The sequence below is a fragment of the Myxocyprinus asiaticus genome, chromosome 3 (assembly GCF_019703515.2).
Source record: "Myxocyprinus asiaticus isolate MX2 ecotype Aquarium Trade chromosome 3, UBuf_Myxa_2, whole genome shotgun sequence".
NCBI lineage: Eukaryota > Metazoa > Chordata > Actinopteri > Cypriniformes > Catostomidae > Myxocyprinus > Myxocyprinus asiaticus.
Genome location: NC_059346.1, coordinates 49,982,360 through 50,000,688, shown reverse-complemented (window position 1 = coordinate 50,000,688; position 18,329 = coordinate 49,982,360). Strand labels below are relative to the sequence as shown.

General features: G+C 38.1%; 1 protein-coding gene across 1 annotated transcript in view; it reads left to right on the top strand.

Moving 5' to 3' along the window:
* The window catches only part of LOC127418278 (transmembrane protein 132E-like), a 120,259-nt gene that overhangs the window by 42,020 nt on the left and 59,910 nt on the right, over positions 1-18,329 (top strand). The window contains exon 3 of the mRNA XM_051658798.1: positions 16,955-17,092. Within this exon, the coding sequence (XP_051514758.1) occupies positions 16,955-17,092 (138 nt within the window). The remainder of the gene's footprint in view (positions 1-16,954; positions 17,093-18,329) is intronic.

Here is an 18,329-nt window from a genome sequence, read left to right as displayed (position 1 = left end):
CTCGACACACAGCCGGACCTTGATTTTCAGCTTACGGAATTTACATAAACATGCATAATAAAAATCATTATTGTAGGCTTACTGTAGTGAATCGGGGTAAGACAAGGACATGGTTTTGAACATGGATTTTTTATGTACTCACTCAATAAGGAACTTTTGTTAATTGAAACCAAAAAAATCATACATAGTGCAGCTTTAAAATCTGAGGCATAACAACAAATAATGGTGTGTACATACAGTACATTTTAAATAAGATATGATTACTTTAATAATTTCATTATTATTTCACATTATAGTAATAAGAATTTGGGGGAATATTGTCCATATTTTCATAATTTTAATAATGTCACAATGCAAAAAAATCTTAATCGTCAAAAAGGGCTTCATTTTCCTTATGCAAAATGTATTTTATTTTTATTATTTGGGGTTAAAATATGACCTGGACATGCTCTTGACAGGTTTCATGAGATTCAACTAGTGCTTCTGTCAAAACAATGGCAAATACAAGAAACAGGACCAGATGTTCCATTTCTCCCAGGAAAGTCCTGTACATTAGAAGCTTTTCATGTGTCCCAACTCATTTGAAATAAAGGACATTCCCAGAAAAAAATGGGACATCTGGTCATCCTAGGAGAACATACAAGTCTGACAGAAAACGACTCCCCGATGAAAAATATACTACTGCAACTGGAGTGGTCCACTCACAGATCTATCTTAACAAGAAATGATTAAGTGGTCTCCATCACAAAACCAGTCCACAAAGACACTATAACACTTCAGGCATTGGAAACAGTGGAAGATAAATGCAGAAAGCTTTTCCCAGCGCCTCTATGAAGACTGCAGTCTTATTATCTAGACGAGACACCAGCGAAGCCTAGTGAAAGTTTCATAGAGCAGCTGTGCTGTTAGAAGTGATTTATTTACGAGGAAAAGCATGTACGAGTGAGAGAGGTGAAATTGCGAGATGGAGGGAAGAAGTCAAGAAAGAAAAATAAAGGGTGGATGGGTGGTAAAAGATAGTGGTCTGGATGTAAAAAGTATTGATGTGAGGGAAGAGGGGCAATGAAAATAGACTGAGAGAGAGACACACCCATGTCCACTCTCAGAGAGGCATTTTGTTGCATTTGCCATGAGGGGTTTCTGAGAAAAGTCTCTTGCGCTAGTTTTAACACCTCTGCTGGTTTTGTCACCATGGCATAGAGGATTTACCAACTTATAACAGGACAAGCAGACATATATGAGTGTTTGTGTGTAGTCCTTTAATGTCAATTATGCAAAATCTATTGAGCGATTGAAATGATTATTATCTTGTGAGTTAAGGGGTTTTTTTTTTTCATAGATTTGTCAGTAAAGGGTTCTCAAATGTCAAAAGCTTCACATTCAATTTATTGTATCTGTCTCTGTCTGTCATCTGTTTCTTTTTCATCTGTCCTGTTACACTGTTGGTTCTGTTATTGTCTTTGACACTGATTCAATGTTGGAAAGAATGTGATATTTGGTTGATCTTCAGAAGTGCTTGGCTTGACATTTATCATCCCAACTGATTAATTTATGGTGTCAGTCTTTCAGTTCTGAAAGTGAGAGCAAAGGGAGAGGGATGAAGGGTGGCGAGGAGAGGATTCTTTTGAAAATGTGTACAAATGCAGATGAAAAATCTTTCAGAAACTAAATGAAAACTCAGATCTGACTAATACTTAATCCCAGTCCGTGTCCTCCTGTGGTTTCCATTGCTGTCAGATCCGTCCTGGCATGCCCTGCATCTAGATATACTGATTCTGTGATAGATCTGGCCCATATTTAATGACACTATGACACTAGGGCTGTGAAAGTTCATACTTTTGAGTGTATAGGAAGTTTTATGTCATAAAATTGCATCTTGATACCACAGACCAACATGTCCCACTTGTCACACAGTGCTTGGTTGGCATGGAAGCTTAATTTACTACCATTCAATTAATTATTACTTCACTTTTAGAATCTTATAGTTAAAAACTTTGGCATTATAACACATATTATAAGAAATTTTAAACATAAGAACATAAGAAACATCAGTTATTCTTATAGATATTTTATAGACTACTTTTCTTTTTATTATTAGAATTAACCCTTGGATGGACTCACAGATCAGTTTGACCTGTTTTAAGTTTTAACACTGATTCACACACACATTTTAAATATTTATTTATATCCACTCGACATAGAAATACAAAAAGGACATAAATAGTTCAGATGCATGTTTGCGAGAAACTTGCAAGTTACACGTCAGTATTCAATCATTAGCATCAAGGATACAAATAACAACGCCTCTTCCACACACTGCGACTACCAATAATGGCTGATACAGAACAGTGTTTGGCCAGTGACTAAGAGTAGAGAGATAAACAGAGCCTTTATTACAAGCTTTTGAAATTAAAGTAAAAAAATGGGTCAAGTTGACCCAGCAGGTACAAAGTAGGGACTTGATCGCTAAGACCATCCAAGGGTTAAAGGCTTTTGCCTTTATTTTGAATAGGACACTATAGAAGTGACAGGCATTGATAGGCAGAGTGAGGGGTGGAATTGGGAAATTACCTGAGCTGGATTCAATCTTGGGTCACTCACTCATAAGTACCTTCTTCTGATGTCCATCGTTCCAGTATTGTCTGCGGTGCCATTGTAGATGGCTATTGAGCCCAATTTGTGTTTCTACAAGCCTGTATAGTGAACAATATTAGCATGGATGCACATCACAGCCCCCAGTTACTGAAGATGGAAGTGTGACCCTTTTCTGGGTGAAATGTCCACATGGTTGTGCCAAAAGCGTGTTTTTAGTTGCAAATGATGTAATACAGTAAATAGAAATGCGTATTGTATGAATCCAACTCCCTAACCCAAATTGCAACCCTTAACCTAAACGACAGTGGAGTAAAACATTTATTTTAGAGCAAAAGTACAACCCCCGAATATCACTCACCATTATTTACGTGAATGACATTACTTGCTGGTCTCCTCGGGACCAGAAACCGTGTTTCTAATGTTGCTCGCGCAACATGCTATCAGTAGCCCCACAGGGAAAGGTAAACACATTTAAATTGATGAAAAATGTGAAATGGGGTATGGTGCTTGTCAGTAATTCGGGAGAATAGGGGTCGATTTGAGGATACATGAACATTCTAAAACAGCATGACGATTTCCCGTTTGATCATGTTGGCATATTTTTAAATCCGTGTATACAAATAAATAGTATACCACATGGTTACTTTTGACATACTGTTCTGCCAAGCAAAGTCAAATCGCAGTAACTACACATTTTGTCAAAATTATGTGGGAAATCAAATCTTTGGGAAAAAAATTCAGTTTCAGTTTTGGCATAGTTACTGTGTTTTGCTTTTGTAGGGCACTTTTGTCAATGAACTATGATTAGGGATGCACAAAATCTTACATATTGTTTAGTATGTACAGAATGTGATTTGGACTCGCCGAGGACTTCTAACTGATTAGGATTTAGATAATGTTCAGGTGTTTCTTGGCTATCATCGTACATTTTCGATCGAATTTTATACATCTCTTTTGAATGCTCTTCATGTCCATCAGTTGTTTATGCTTTTTCGTATTGGGGATGTTCATACATATAAATGATGAATCATATATGAAATTCCATATCTCTGTATTGAAGTGGCCAATGAAATGTCAGCTGGCTGATGAGTGTTGGCTGATGGTATGAGGGTGATTTTCCTGTTCTTTGCAGCATTTGGCAAAAGTGAGTTCCACTTGCCTTATCAAATAAATTGGAGAGCTGCATTTTCCCCCCTATTGCTTCAGCAGAAAAGGTTTTGGTCCACCCGAGGGTCTTCCTCTCATGCCTGCCACTGATGGGAAAACTACTTAAAATAATTGTGTTCCAGGCGGGAGGATTGCAAACCACCGCATGGCTCTCTCTCTCTCTCTCTCTCTCTCTCTCTCTCTCTCTCTCTCTCTCTCTCTCTCTCTCTCTTTTGTTCAGTGCATCGTTCTGGATTATTCTGTCTTTCTCTCAATTGAGTGCACAGGAACTCCCCAGCTTTTGAAAGGTTTTTGGGTTTACAGCAGTGACAGTACAATATCTACCCTGCTATTAATGAGATCTGTGCAATTGCTGATAAATTAAATGTCATAAAGAGATTGTAATTTAGGTGATGGGTTGTGAGATCTGTGTTTTAGGCAATTACAAGTAAATTATCTCAATTAAAAGTCATTAGCTCAGAATGTAAACAAGAAATGTGTGGGTCATATTTAAATAATAATAATAAAATTATAATTATATGTTGAATAAATAAAATGAAGCCTATTTTAGGACCATTGAGATTTTTTTGCAATGTGAAGTTATTTTCAAAACAATCAAGTATAATCAAGTATATCTTTCCCCAGCCCAGACGAATAATACAACAAATATTATGTGTAAATATTTATTGAAATAACAAATCCCAAATATACATGCACTGTAAATATTGTGATTATTACTTTTAGTTTCATTTTTTGTAAACTAATGTATTCAGGTTGATTTGTTGTTGTTAAATAATATTTTTGATAAGAATTAAACCAGTTAATTTAGATCACATTACCAAATTTTTTGGTTAACTTTTTTTTTTTTTTTTTCAGTGTAGTCCATGGATTTTTACATTGTCAGAATATGAATGGCAGAATACACCTTTTGTATGGTGGTGTATTGAAAAATGCTGTATTATCGCATTGCCTCTGTTTTGTTGTTTTTTATTTATTTATTGATGTGGTGAAAGTGAAAAATGTAGACTCGATATAATCTCATTCTGAATGCCCTTGTGTCGTTTCGTTAAATGGTGAATCATTTTTCTTTGAATATTTGCCTCTCATCCTTTGAAGAATTATTATCTTTGTGCAAATCCTCCCCATCAGGTTCAGCCCCCTCGCCTATATTCTATATCTTCTTCAAAAGTGACAAAGACCATAATTCTCTCCCTCTCAGTGCCAGCTTACCCTCTTTCTGTCTCTGCCTGCACCTCTCTCTATCACATTGTCTCTCTCTATCTTATGCGCTTCAAATCACAGAATTTTGAATAGTGACAGATCTTAGTATTCTCATATGTGCACAGTAAACATCTGTCTTTATGCATGCTTCCCCATCAACTGTAGGAAATGATCACACAGAGAATGAGTTAGATCATGTGGGCTATTGGCATCCGTCTTATATGGCCAGTCAGATCACAGCTTTGATTTCCAGCTAATCACATAAATATTTGAAAAAAATAAATAAAAAATCTGTTATTTTTTCTTGGTAGATTGTGACCACCACAGTGTTTTGAAATTAAGCTTCTGAAGTGCTCTCAGCACCCAACAGAAATAAATGCATCTTCAGTGTCCAATGTGCTTGAACAAGCTTAATTATTTAATGGAGCACTTTTGGAGCCAAAGTTATTACATTTTGATGAAAAATTATATGTATATATATATTTTTTCTTTGCAATTATGTGCAATGATAAATCAATCACAAAAAGTCCAGGAACTTGTAATAAGAAGGTAAATACGAACAATTTTAATCTAATATTGACTTTAAGGTTACCATTGTCTGTACCTGAACAAGTTTTTAAATAAAGCTGCTAAAGTGCACCTCACCACAATTGAAATAAATTCAAAAAGAGTCAAATGCATCTTCAATATCCAAAGTGTTTTTGTGTCTGAGAGTAAAATATTTCTGGTTAATGTGGTTAACCGATGTAATGTGGCACTAAATAGGATACTTATGTACTGTACATTCAATTATGTGGTCAAAAAAATTTATAATTGTGTTATTAAGATCCAAAACATAATGAAACCATTCATGGAACTAATCTTATCTGACATTGATACTAAATCTTGATAGAAAAGTCACCTTGATCCTGATGCATAGATACTGTAGATGCTTAAATGAGTGCTGGTCTTTTCAAGAAATGTGTTTTATTAAGGAATTATTAACATGTGCCAATCTACGGTGTCCTTTTAATGTTTAAAGGAACATGCTTCCTCTGACATGCACAAACAACTGAACACTCATCTTGTGTGTTGTGACTTCTGTGTATGAATATTGTGACTGTAGCAATCTTTTATTTATCTAAAGTGCCACTTTCTCCAATGGAAATAATGGAAAGCCCTGGTTGTCTTTGCTGGCCAGATTTAGACATTGAAGAGAGGGACAGCTTTTGCAGTAATGTAGAGAGAGAGAGAGAGAGAGAGAGAGAGAGAGAGAGAGAGAGAGAGAGAGAGAGAGAGAGAGAGAGAGAGAGAGAGAGAGAGAGAGACACTAATGCCTCAGAGACATGCATCTGCTGACATTTCTCATCTTGCTTGTTTATGGGTTTTTTACTGTAATTTTTATGGTAAGAGACTGCAGTGAAGGCTACAGTTATTCATCACTGTTTATGTTTCATGCTGCTGCTACAGGCCACCGTGGTGTCTGGTCATTGTTCTTGATCTAAAATCCAGCCTGATCTCATGAAAATTACGTGACCGTGGCAATTTTTTTGCCAAATGATATTACATGGTTCATTAAATGTATTACTGCAGTTTTAAGGTGAAATTTCTGCTGAGGGGTGCTTAAAGCAAGTTAAATGTCCTTCCAAAAAGATGATTATTTAAGGTTAATGCTCTATGGATTTTAAACAAACCAAACCAAACCTTCCTAACCTAAACCTAGGGTCATAAAAAACAATTGTGAGATGATAGAGCATTAACCTTAAAAATGTCATCTGTTTTTCTAGTTTTAAATAAACAAAACAGATGTCGCAACCCTAAAAAAAATAAATAAATAATTAAATTATGTGAGATAAAAACTTTAATATCTGAAGCATGCATAAAATGCGCTACAGCACTAAGATGTCAGCGTCCTTGTCTAACTCAATGAGATAGAAGCAAAATCTCAACATAAACATTAAGAAACTGTCCAAAGACATTGACACCATGGCAACTGTAGCAAAATATCATTAAATGTTGCTCTACAAACCAGAGTATCTTTGCACAACTTCATGAGGCTGCAAAACCTCTTAAAACTGCATACTTGTTGAAACGTTAGCGCTTTATAATGAGACCATCAAACAGCTGCAGGGCTCTGCATCGATAATTACCAAAATGATATACCAGCTGATGTGTCAACCGCTAGAAATTGAAAAGTATCATTTCTATTGCGGTTATGCAAAATCCCGCCACATGGCAGGGAATGCGCGTTCTAAAAATCATTCTATTATAATCATCATATTGTTTTTTATCAGTTGTTATACTTTTTGCATTATTTTTGAATTTCTAACGCCCCTGGATGATAGCGCTCTCTCTCATATTATATATATATATATATACAGTTGAAGTACGAAGCTTACATACACATAGATTTAAGTCTAATTTTTTAACCACTCCACAGATTTAATATTAGCAAACTATAGATTTGGCAAGTCATTTAGGACATCTACTTTGTGCATGACACAAGTAATTTTTCCAACAATTGTTTACAGACAGATTGTTTCACTTTTAATTGACTATATCACAATTCCAGTGGGTCAGAAGTTTACATACACTAAGTTAACTGTGCCTTTAAGCAGCTTGTAAAATTCCAGAAAATTATGTCAAGCCTTTAGAAAATTTGCCAATTAGCTTCTGACAGGAGGTGTACTGAACTGGAGGTGTACCTGTGGATGTATTTTAAGGCATACCTTCAAACTCAGTGCCTCTTTGCTTGACATCATGGAAAAAAATAAATTATAAAAATGTTGGACCTCCACAAGTCTGGTTCATCCTTGGGAGCAATTTCCAAACACCTGAAAGTACCAAGTTCATCTGTGCAAACAATAGTACGCAAGTATAAACACCATGGGACCACGCAGCCATCATTCCACTCAGGAAGCAGATGTATTCTGTCTCCTAGAGATTAACATAGTTTGTGTGCAAAAAATGCAAGTCAATCCCAGAACAACAGCAAAGGACCTTGTGAAGCTGCTGGAGGAAACAGGCAGACAAGTATCTATATCCACAGCAAAACGAGTTATATATTGACATAACCTGAAAAGCTGCTCAGCAAGGAAGAAGCCACTGCTCCAAAACCGCCATAAAAAAGCCAGACTACAGTTTGCAAGTGCACATGGGGACAAAGATCTTACCATCGTTATGTTTGGAGGATAAAGAGTGAGGCTTGCAAGCCAAAGAACACCATCCCAACCATGAAGCATGGTGGTGGCAGCATCATGTTGTGGGATTCTTTGCTGTAGGAGGAACTGGTGCACTTCAAAAAATAGATGACATCATGAGGAAGGAAAATTATGTGGATATATTGAAGCAACATCTCAAGATATCAGACAGGAAGTTAAAGCTCGGTCACAAATAGGTCTTCTAAATGGACAATGACCCCAAGCATACTTCCAAAGTTGTGGCAAAATGGCTTAAGGACAACAAAGTCAAGGTATTGGAGTGGCCATCACAAAGCCCTGACCTCAATCCAATAGAAAATTTGTGGGCAGAACTGAAAAAGTGTGTGCGAGCAAAGAGGCCTACAATCCTGCCTCAGTTACACCAGTTCTATCTGGAGGAATGGGCCAAAATTACAGAAACTTATTGTGAGAAGCTTGTGGAAGGCTACCCAAAAAGTTTGACCAAAGTTAAACAATTTAAAGGCAATGCTACCAAATACTATCAAAGTGTATGTAAACTTCTTACCCACTGGGAATGTGGTGAAAGAAATAAAAGCTGAAATAAATCATTCTCTCTACTATTATTCTGACATTTCACATTATTAAAATAAAGTAGTGATCCTAACTGACTTAAGACAGGCAATGTTTTCTACGATTAAATGTCAGGACTTGTGAAAAACTGAGTTTAAATGTATTTGGCTAAGGTTTATGTGTGTGTATATATATATATATATATATATATATATATATATATATATATATATATACTGTATATACACAAGGCTTGTAAAACTAATTTTAATAAAAACTTATAAAATTCAGTCATGACAACTCTTGGAAAGATGTAGTATGTTAATCTGGGTATGACATATTGATAGGCTATTGGTCTTGGCGATTTAGATCTGTTGCGCTGCTGCTGCTGCTGCTGCTGCAGAGCAAGTACGGAGACTTGCTACTTCTAGAACATATACAAATATACTGATTTAAGCATGTGGACATGCTGCTGCTGCACAATTAGAAAAGCAAGATGTGCAGCATCAAGCATGTGTGACATGCTGCTGTACAAATAGACATAAATACAATCCCCCAACAAAGCAGGGAAGCTGCACAAAACACAACCCCCAAACAAGCAGATATACCCCCAAGACATGTGTACTGCTGCTGCTTGAAGAGCCATGTATGCTTGCTAGGGGTGCCTTGGCCTGCTTGGCCGAATTGATTAAACGGCTAGTGACCTGACTCATAATGTGTACCTAGACCTGGAATGCCCAGATCTTATTTAACTAGTGACTTAGCCTAATTATGTGTGGATTTACAGGCCTAACTTTGTGATGTGTGCCAGTGTCTAATGTGGCTATGACTTATCTTGAAGGGCGTGCTTCTATGTGCCATGGCCAAAAGCAGACCTTACCATGCAAGATTATAGAAGAAAAAGCCTCAGCAACCACCTGAGAAAGAGAAGAGAAAACTCTCACAGCGCATAGCAGTGAAACCGGTTTACTTGCAAACTGAGCTAATTTAAAGGTTAGGCAAAGAGAGAGTATGCAAGTTGATTCTCTACCCACACGTCAAAGGACTTCTCAGCTTACACCATGTGAGCCGAATGGCTTGACATATCACATGTGAGCGAGCTGATTGGCCATTCAGAGTTTAATGCCTGAACTTAGTCTTTCATAGTAATGTGAATCTATGAGACCAGGTTGGTAAAATCTTAGTTTTAATTCCTTTATATGAACATTCTATTTACAGTATGTATAGACTTTCATATGGAGAATTGCATTTGAAAGGGAACATCACTATGCTCTACTCACTCCTAAGGGCATTGCACTTGAAGTGAGTACTCTGAAGGGTGTAGGGCATTAATATCTCATACACTACATAGCTAAAATGATGTTGACATCCAACACATCGCCCATATGTGCTTGTTGCACATTTAATTTCAAAACCATGTACATTAATAGGGAGTTGGTCTTCCTTTTGCTTGAATAAAAGCTTCCACTCTTCTGGGAAGACCTTCCTCTAGATGTTGGATTGAAGGGGTTGAAAAATGAGAGGGCTTGGTGATGTCAGCTGAAAAGGAAAGTTGTTTCAAATGTGGAACAGTTGTGATGAAACATTACGTAGACAAACCAGTTTTTTCTTCTTTTTTTTTTCTTTGGAATAATGTGCACCATATTTAAGAGCTCCCACTTACTCTGGTTGAGTGGCAACATAACTTTATAAATGTGAATACTTTCTAACTCTGTGATACATGCCTCCATTGTATTTAAATTACACACATGCACATTACCGCATAGCACAGCCTGTCAAATAGTAACCGTACAGCACTTCTTCTGATGGCAATTAAATTATCACATGACCATGGTGTTTGTCAAAAAACAGTAGGTAAATTGGTCGGGAATTTTGACATTTTCTTGCAGGTAGTGGGAGAAAACATCTAGGTTACTGTTGTAACCCCCATTCCCTGAGGTAGGGAACGAGATGTTGTGTTGATGTAGTGACACTAGGGGTCGCCCTTGGGAGCCCCAAACACCTCCGATGTTTGAGAAAAGGCCAATGAAAATTGGCGAGTGGAATTTGCATGCGACGGGCAGAGGGGGTGCGCGATATTGAACCACGCCAGGGCAAGATATGCTGAATGGCCTTGGTCTGCTGCTTTATCGTCGAAAACTGCTGTGCAAAGTCTTTGACGGTGCCGCCGTCAAAGGCCAGGGAAATGGGGGTGTCAAGGAAGCGAACCTTGTCATTATCCCTCATCTCAACCAGGTTGAGACAAAGGTGGTGCTCCTGGACCACCAACGTGGATATCGCCTGCCCGAGAGCCTGCGCTGTGACCTTCGTCGCCCATAGGGTGAGGTCGGTCGCTGAGTGTAGCTCCTGCATTACTCCCGGTCAGGACAACCCTCATGCAGCTCTTTCAATGCCTTGGCCTAGTGGACCTGCAGGAGGGCCATGGCATGCAGAGCGGAGGAGGCCCTCCCCGTGGCACTGTAAGCCTTGCCTTCAGAGACGACGTAGTCTTACAGGCCTTGGATGGGAGCCTTGGATGGTTTCACCAGGTGGCGGCGCTCTGCGGGCACAAGTGCACCGCAATCGCCTGCTCTACCTGGAGAACGTCCGTGTAGCCCCTGGCCACCCTGCCATCGAGGGTGGTGAGAGCAGCAGAACTCGAAAGCCCAGTTCGGGTAGTGAAAGTTTCCAGCCACGACATCTTCATGCACCTCCGGGAAGAAAGGCACCGGGGCAGTGCTTGGCCGTGAGCGGCACTCCGACCTCAGGAACCAATCATCAAGCCATGAGGTTTCAGGGCAGGGTGGAGGGTTTTACTCTAGCCCGACGCTCATTGTGGCCCAGGCAAGCATGGCCATCAGCTCAGCGTCAGCCTCAGACTGGGCAACCACACCCAAAGGCGGAAGCCCAGCCAAGTCCTCCACATCGGACTGAAGCAGCCTGCTCTCCAATGCTGCTATCGAGATCTCATCATCTTCCTGAGCACCGAATGAGAGGTCAAACCCACTCTGAGGCAGGCCGCCTGACTCATCCCAGAACTCAACCAGGGCGAGGTCCGTGGGGATTCACCCAGCGGAGTTACTTCCATTGAAGTCCCCCAATCGCCCCCAGCGCTAACGTTGCGGTCTTGTGCCTGCAGGCAGAAGAACCGGGGCGGGGAGCGGCTGGAGTGTCTTTCCCTCTGAGGAAGGAAAGCCACGATCGCAACGTGGCCATGGTCATGCTCTCGCAGTGCAGGCATGAACCGTCCACAAATGCTGTCTCAGCATCTCTGGAGCCCAGACACGTAAGGCATCGATCATGACCGTCAGAAGCAGAGAGATAATGACAGCAACCAGTAACTGCACATAACCGGAAAGGCATCTTTAAAAAGACGCTTTCCATCAGTGCCCACTCTTTTAGGGAATATATACTCTCTTAGGGAGAAATATACTCTTTTTGCGCTTAATGCGCGCTGTCGAAATGCCCAGGGGCGTTCTCCGCACTTATCTGTGCGAGAGGGGGAGAAACCGCTGTGATGCACCATGAAATCCAATTTCCGCAGAGGTCGCTTGCTTTCTACAGAGGCGAATGGATTGGCAGTGGAATACATCAACACTGCTCAGCTCCGAAGAAAAAATCTGAATGAGGGGTTGCACATCAGCTCCTTTCATACCCGTATGTCCGGGGGAGTGGCATGCAAATTCCACTTACCAATTTTCATTGGCCTTTTTTCAAACATCAGAGGTTTTAGGGCTCCCAAGGGCGACCCCTAGTGTCACTACATCGACACAATGTCGAGTGAGTGACAGATAGGGAACCACAGACATTTTGGATTAAGATGATAATAAAATCACTGAACAGCCCCTGTAAATGCTGGAATTTACTTATTTCCCCATGTAAAACAGTTATGATCTGAATAGGTCTTAAGTGTATTTTCAAGTGCTGATGTGTTTAGCTAAAAAGTTACAGCCATTTCTAATTTAATAGCATATGGCCTTAAGACATACATTTGCTAATTTGACTGTTGAGTGTGGGTGATTGTTAATTAATGTGGACAGTATACAGCTTTTAAGATAAAGTAATTTGGCCCTATGCTTAATAAATTGAATAATCTAATTGCTACATGGTACGCTATCGTCATACAAAATTATGAGGAAGATTACCAGTCATTTACTGCATTTCCTGCTTTTATCTCTCCATCTGAAGGATATTGTGTTTTATTTTATGATGCAGATTTTGTTGTCAGACTTGATTGCTTCTGATATTTACTATTTATAAAAGTGGCATAGAGCCTGTGATCACCAGTACTGTGTTTGATAGAGAGGCTGAGGAGGAGAGATAAGGCCTTGTTGAAGGAATTGTTGAAATGGGTGACTGAATCCTCTGCTATTGGGCATGGTCCATTCCTCAAAGCAGAGGCTGCCTTTTATCAGGTAAGTGCAATTGGAAGCAGCAGTTCATAGAGAAAGGTCATGAGTTTTTGAGGTTAATCCTGCAGAAGGATTGTGCTATCAATTAATTTTCCATCACGTTTCGAGCGTTTAGTCAAGCATTTAGTATGGTTCCTCTAGGTTCCTAAAGAAAAATGGAACATGCTTTTTACAGAGCAAGAATGTTCATTAAGTTCTATGTAAATGGTCATTCACACCAAACACATTTTTGTGTCTGTTTGCACTCTTTTCCCATTTGTTTATCTCTGTAAACATACGGTAGATCAATACTACTCAACACGCATCTTTTGCGGCCCACATAATGATTTCCTCATGAAAAATATATTTATCAGTATCAGATGTGAGGTTTCCATTTTCAAGAGTATTTATGGGAGTTCCCTTTATTGCTGAATCACAGTACAGTTAGAGAAGGAAATAAACTGCAAAACGATATAACAAATAAAATGCACCCTTAGTTTATAGGCTATATATTATGTATAAAATAATTACTTTGAAAATTAATAATTTTACAAATAAGGAACAACACCCCTTAAACCTGGCAAAATCATTAAAACGCTCTAGTTTAAAGATATACAACGGCAACAGTAATATGATAAAAGTCACCAATGTTCAATAAATAGTTACATTTTTTATTTGTAATACTTAGTGTAAATATAGAATAGACAGGCGTGTGTATATCAAATATTTTACAACTGCTTTGAATGTGGCTTATCCAGTCAGATTGTAAATTTAGAGCTATCCATTTTCTTTAAAAAAAAAAAAAAACAAGTCCCTTTGAAAAAGCGCAACAATACCAACAATACATGAGAAATATGGTCACTAAAACATGTATGATCTGGCATGTCTTGTGTCATTCCAGCTATTAAACAGCAAATGTATGCTTCCAGAGGAACGGCAGCTTACATATAGTGAAACGCAATTCTGTCGAAAACTCAGCACAACCATGTTGGAAGTTATGTGTAACCCTGGTTAAATAATGGGTAATTAACAGGAATTAAGTTTCATTAAATCATATTTCCCTAATAAAGGTGAAAAGAAATGTAAAAGTTATTGATGAAAATTATAATGAAGTCGATTTAAGTTATTTAGTTGAATAGTGATTTGACCAATGAGAGCTCTCCGTAATCATGCGCCCTGCGTGTGTCTGCGTTCGTGCGACAACAGGAGAGAGAGCTGAGCATGACAGAGGAAAGACGTGAGCTGATCTTCACGAACTAAGTTAAAGAAATATAGTTCAAAATCTCTGAAATGTGTACAGAAATAGTTAATAAGTGTTCAAGTTCATTTATTTTGTACCATCCAGTATCTGAAGAGGCCGATTAAATATGTTGAGTCACATTTTCACTCGGTGAGTCAACGTAATATAATTAATGGTAAAAAATGTATAAAAACTGCATAATACGATGACTGAGTCAATAATAGTTATTTAGTTGCAGTAAACATAGTGTTTATTCCTTTTTCATGGTGTACTTCCAATAATTCCAATAATCCAAGTGGTTATAAATGTGGTCATAGTGAACCGTGGGGTTATTCCTTGTTCATTGCAGTTCACCGACGCCATTGTTGGACACGTGCGCCTGTGTAAAAGAAAAATGATTAATATTGAGGTAAATGATTATAATACATCATTTCTTGTAAAAATGGTATTTGTATTTGTATGTATAATTGTTTAATTTGGTTATTTCGATCTTTGATGTGAAATTATTCTTGAATCCACTAAATGAATGCTCTGGTGTGTGATCAGGCCAGGTTTTTTTTTCCTTCCTTGTGTTTTTCCTGTTTTCTTGGTTCTACGGTTTGTGTTACTCCTGTGAGCTGAAACTTCACATTTGATGGTGTGTCACCCAAATTCTACACTGTATAGAGAAAAGAGGACACCGAATCATAAAGAAGAGGATAATTTCCTTTCATTCATCAGCCCTGCTTTTGGAAGTAAAACAATTCCAATTTAGAGAACTATTTAGCTCCTTTCCTGGAGAGAATTGACAAATAAGGAAAAGAGAAGAAACTGATCAGTATTTTACAGAACATTGAACGTGTATGGTTACCCATAGCCAGTTTGATTGATATCGAGATCCTTATACATTGAAACAGCTGTGATATTTTGAGAGAAACATTATTTATTTTATTTTCTTTAATTTCATTTTGATATTGAAAATACCAGTCTGTGTATATTTTCGGGGTAAAAGAAAAGTGCATTTAAGGGAAAGTTTACATAGTTAATCTGTATTGTACATTGTTTGTGTAACATTTTAATTTACTTTCTTTTATTATTTTTTTTTTTATTATTATTTTCACTCTCTATCAGAAGGAACAAAATAACATTCCAAGTTCAATCCAGCTCAGTGCCAGTCTGTTATTTCTCACCACAACCCGCTACCTCCTTCACGGTCCCTAAATCTTCTGATAAATCTATCTGGTCTGACAGCAATTAATTTATTGCCAATACCTTAGACACCTGCTACATATGGTTTCTCAGAGAGACCGGAAATATTTTCCATAGAGATTTTATCATAAGAATCTGGTTCAGACTCGGATCAGAGAAAAGGCTGGTATTTTTAAACTTGAAAGGACAGAGGGGATATGTATGATGGCAGCTATTCTATAAATCAGCCCCTAAAAGAGTTGAGGAATGTAAGACCAACCATTCCTGCTTAGCAATATCTGCAATGAAGTGGCCCATGTGGGTTATTTTGTTGGATTTATCACAGCAGAAAAGCTGTTAGTGCAATTGAGGGATGTTCTTTGTGTACAAATATAACACATGCAATATGCCACTATGATGGAAATGTATCATCTCCCTTCATCATTTGTCAAGCAAAATATAAACCATTTATATGATATTTATGAAATTGCTTGAATAGAATCTTATACTGGGCATTTCTCGCTTGAAATTGTTCAACCAGGATAATTTTTAAACCCGGTTTAATGTTATCCTAGGTTATCTTATCAGACTGATCACACTATGAATCTGGCAATAGTAGGTCGAAAACTTTGTTGCTGAAATTGGTCTGTGCTTACCGAACTTTGAACCACAGCCTCCAGTGGCCGAAGCTGGAAGTAATGTTGAACGTATGAGCATGTGTGATCTCCAGTTTACGGGTGAAATTTCATCAGAGTGGCACTTAAATCGAGTTTAGTTGTAAATCATGTAAGACAGTGAGCAGGAATGCTTTTTTTATTTTTACTAACTGTATCCCCTAACCCAAACCACAATGCTAAACCTAACTTTCAGTGGAGTAAAACTGTCATTTGAGAGCGAAAATGCAACCTCTGAATCGCACTCACCATTGTTTATATGAACGCAATTACTTCCTATTTTCCACAGGACCAGAACCTATGTCTCGGAGGTGTGCTATGTGCTAGCAGTGGTGCAAGAGGGAAATGTGATCATGTATGAATTAATGTAAAAATGTCTGATTGTGGATGTTGCTTGTTAGTAATTTGACTAAATGTGGTTGATTTCAGGGTACATGAACTTTAGAGAGCAACATGTTGATTTCGAGTGTGATTATGTTGTGTTTTGTTCCATGTTTCACACTGTTCATATTTTACCCTGGGTTAGCAATTCAATAGTAATTCTTTACCACTGGCACTGCAATCAGAAAGCAGGACTTCATAACCCAGGGTTAAAAGCAATGCTAACACCCTTTTCAAATTATAAGCCTGAAACTTTGCTTAACCCAAGTTTAAAAGTGGCCTTAAACCAGGGTTAAAAAGATATTAACCAACGAGTTCCAAGCAATCAAGTTCCAAGAAGTTGGCTATGATCGACTTCTTGGAAGTTGGAAGGAACCCTTAAACAAACAAGATTCTTCAAGAACAACAGTCATGGACATTTCTTTAAAACTCTCCATCTTTTCTTTGCAGGGTGAAGGCAAAGAAAGGGGTGAACCTCCTCAGCACAAAGTCCAAGAGTAACCAGTGGAATGTCGAATGGGATGTGCAGTCTGGAGCCAAACACTCCATTGCCACTGTGGAAGCCAGCAAGATTAAAGGAGTCCTTGGGTAAGACAGCTGCCTTGCTCTTGTTCAATGCTCTAGGGCAACTACCCTGACCAGTGGGAACTTAAACAAGTACAGAATGGCTAATATGGTTTTAGATCAGCAATGAAAAATCATAAGTTTGTGCCAGACATAAAGGAATCATATAAGGTTGCATTGGATAAACGTATACTCTAAAAAAAATAAAAAAATAAAAAAAAAAATAGATAAAATGTAAATAGGAATTTTATCCAGTAGGATTATTGATTCTCAGATGGTATATAATTTGCATCATTGCAGGCTCCCGATCACAATTATTATGTTATAATACATTTCACCTACCTGCTTTTCACCAAATAAATCACCATTAGAGAGCAGCTCACTTTCTTCACATCTCTCGCAATGCATCCACGATCCAAATAATCCAACCAAGTGTGAAAGCACCCTTATATTCTTGACACGTGACATGACTTTAAGTAGTTATTTTGAATATTTAATTCAATAGTGTGCAAAAATGCCTTAAAAGCAGTCTGATTAAACAGTGAATCACTTTTATTACTTCCAGTTCATTCACTGATTTGAAAAGGAAGGTCAAGTTGAGCACATTGCATGTTAGGATACATAATTCTGTGTATACTGGACATTTTGTCAAATATAGTTGGTCATCTGGGTATGCAAATAGAAAATGTGCATACTGTGCAAAGTATACATACTATATACAGCAGGAAAAGCAAGATCAGAGTGCTATTCATAACATAGACATAAGAGTAAATCATATTGTCAGTAGAGTCAAGTGTTATTTTTCTTTTGTCAAGGAGGTCAAGACACTGTGATTGAGTGTCGACAGAGATTGCTAGCAAGGTCATTTGAATTAAACATCATGCCGTTTTGTTCTTGCGTCTAAGCCTCTTATCCTCTATCCTTCATTTCCCTCTGTATTACGTGGACCCAGTCTAATAATCTTTACCATTCTGCTTGACGTGAAAATACCATGCCACTCACCGGCAACCTTAGATTATACAGCTGGAATGTATGCAACCCAGAAAAATGCACTTTTACACAAGCAATGCTTTCCTGATACTCTAATGAAAAGTTCGGAAACCTGCCACAATATTTGTTTTCCATCAGTTTGGAGCTTAAGTCTAGTTTTTAAAATGGACACCACATTAAGAGAGCTCAATTAAGTTTTTAGCAATTCTGTTATTGATATGTCCACAACAAAAGACAAGATAATGATGAATAGCCTGTTGAGGACAACTTT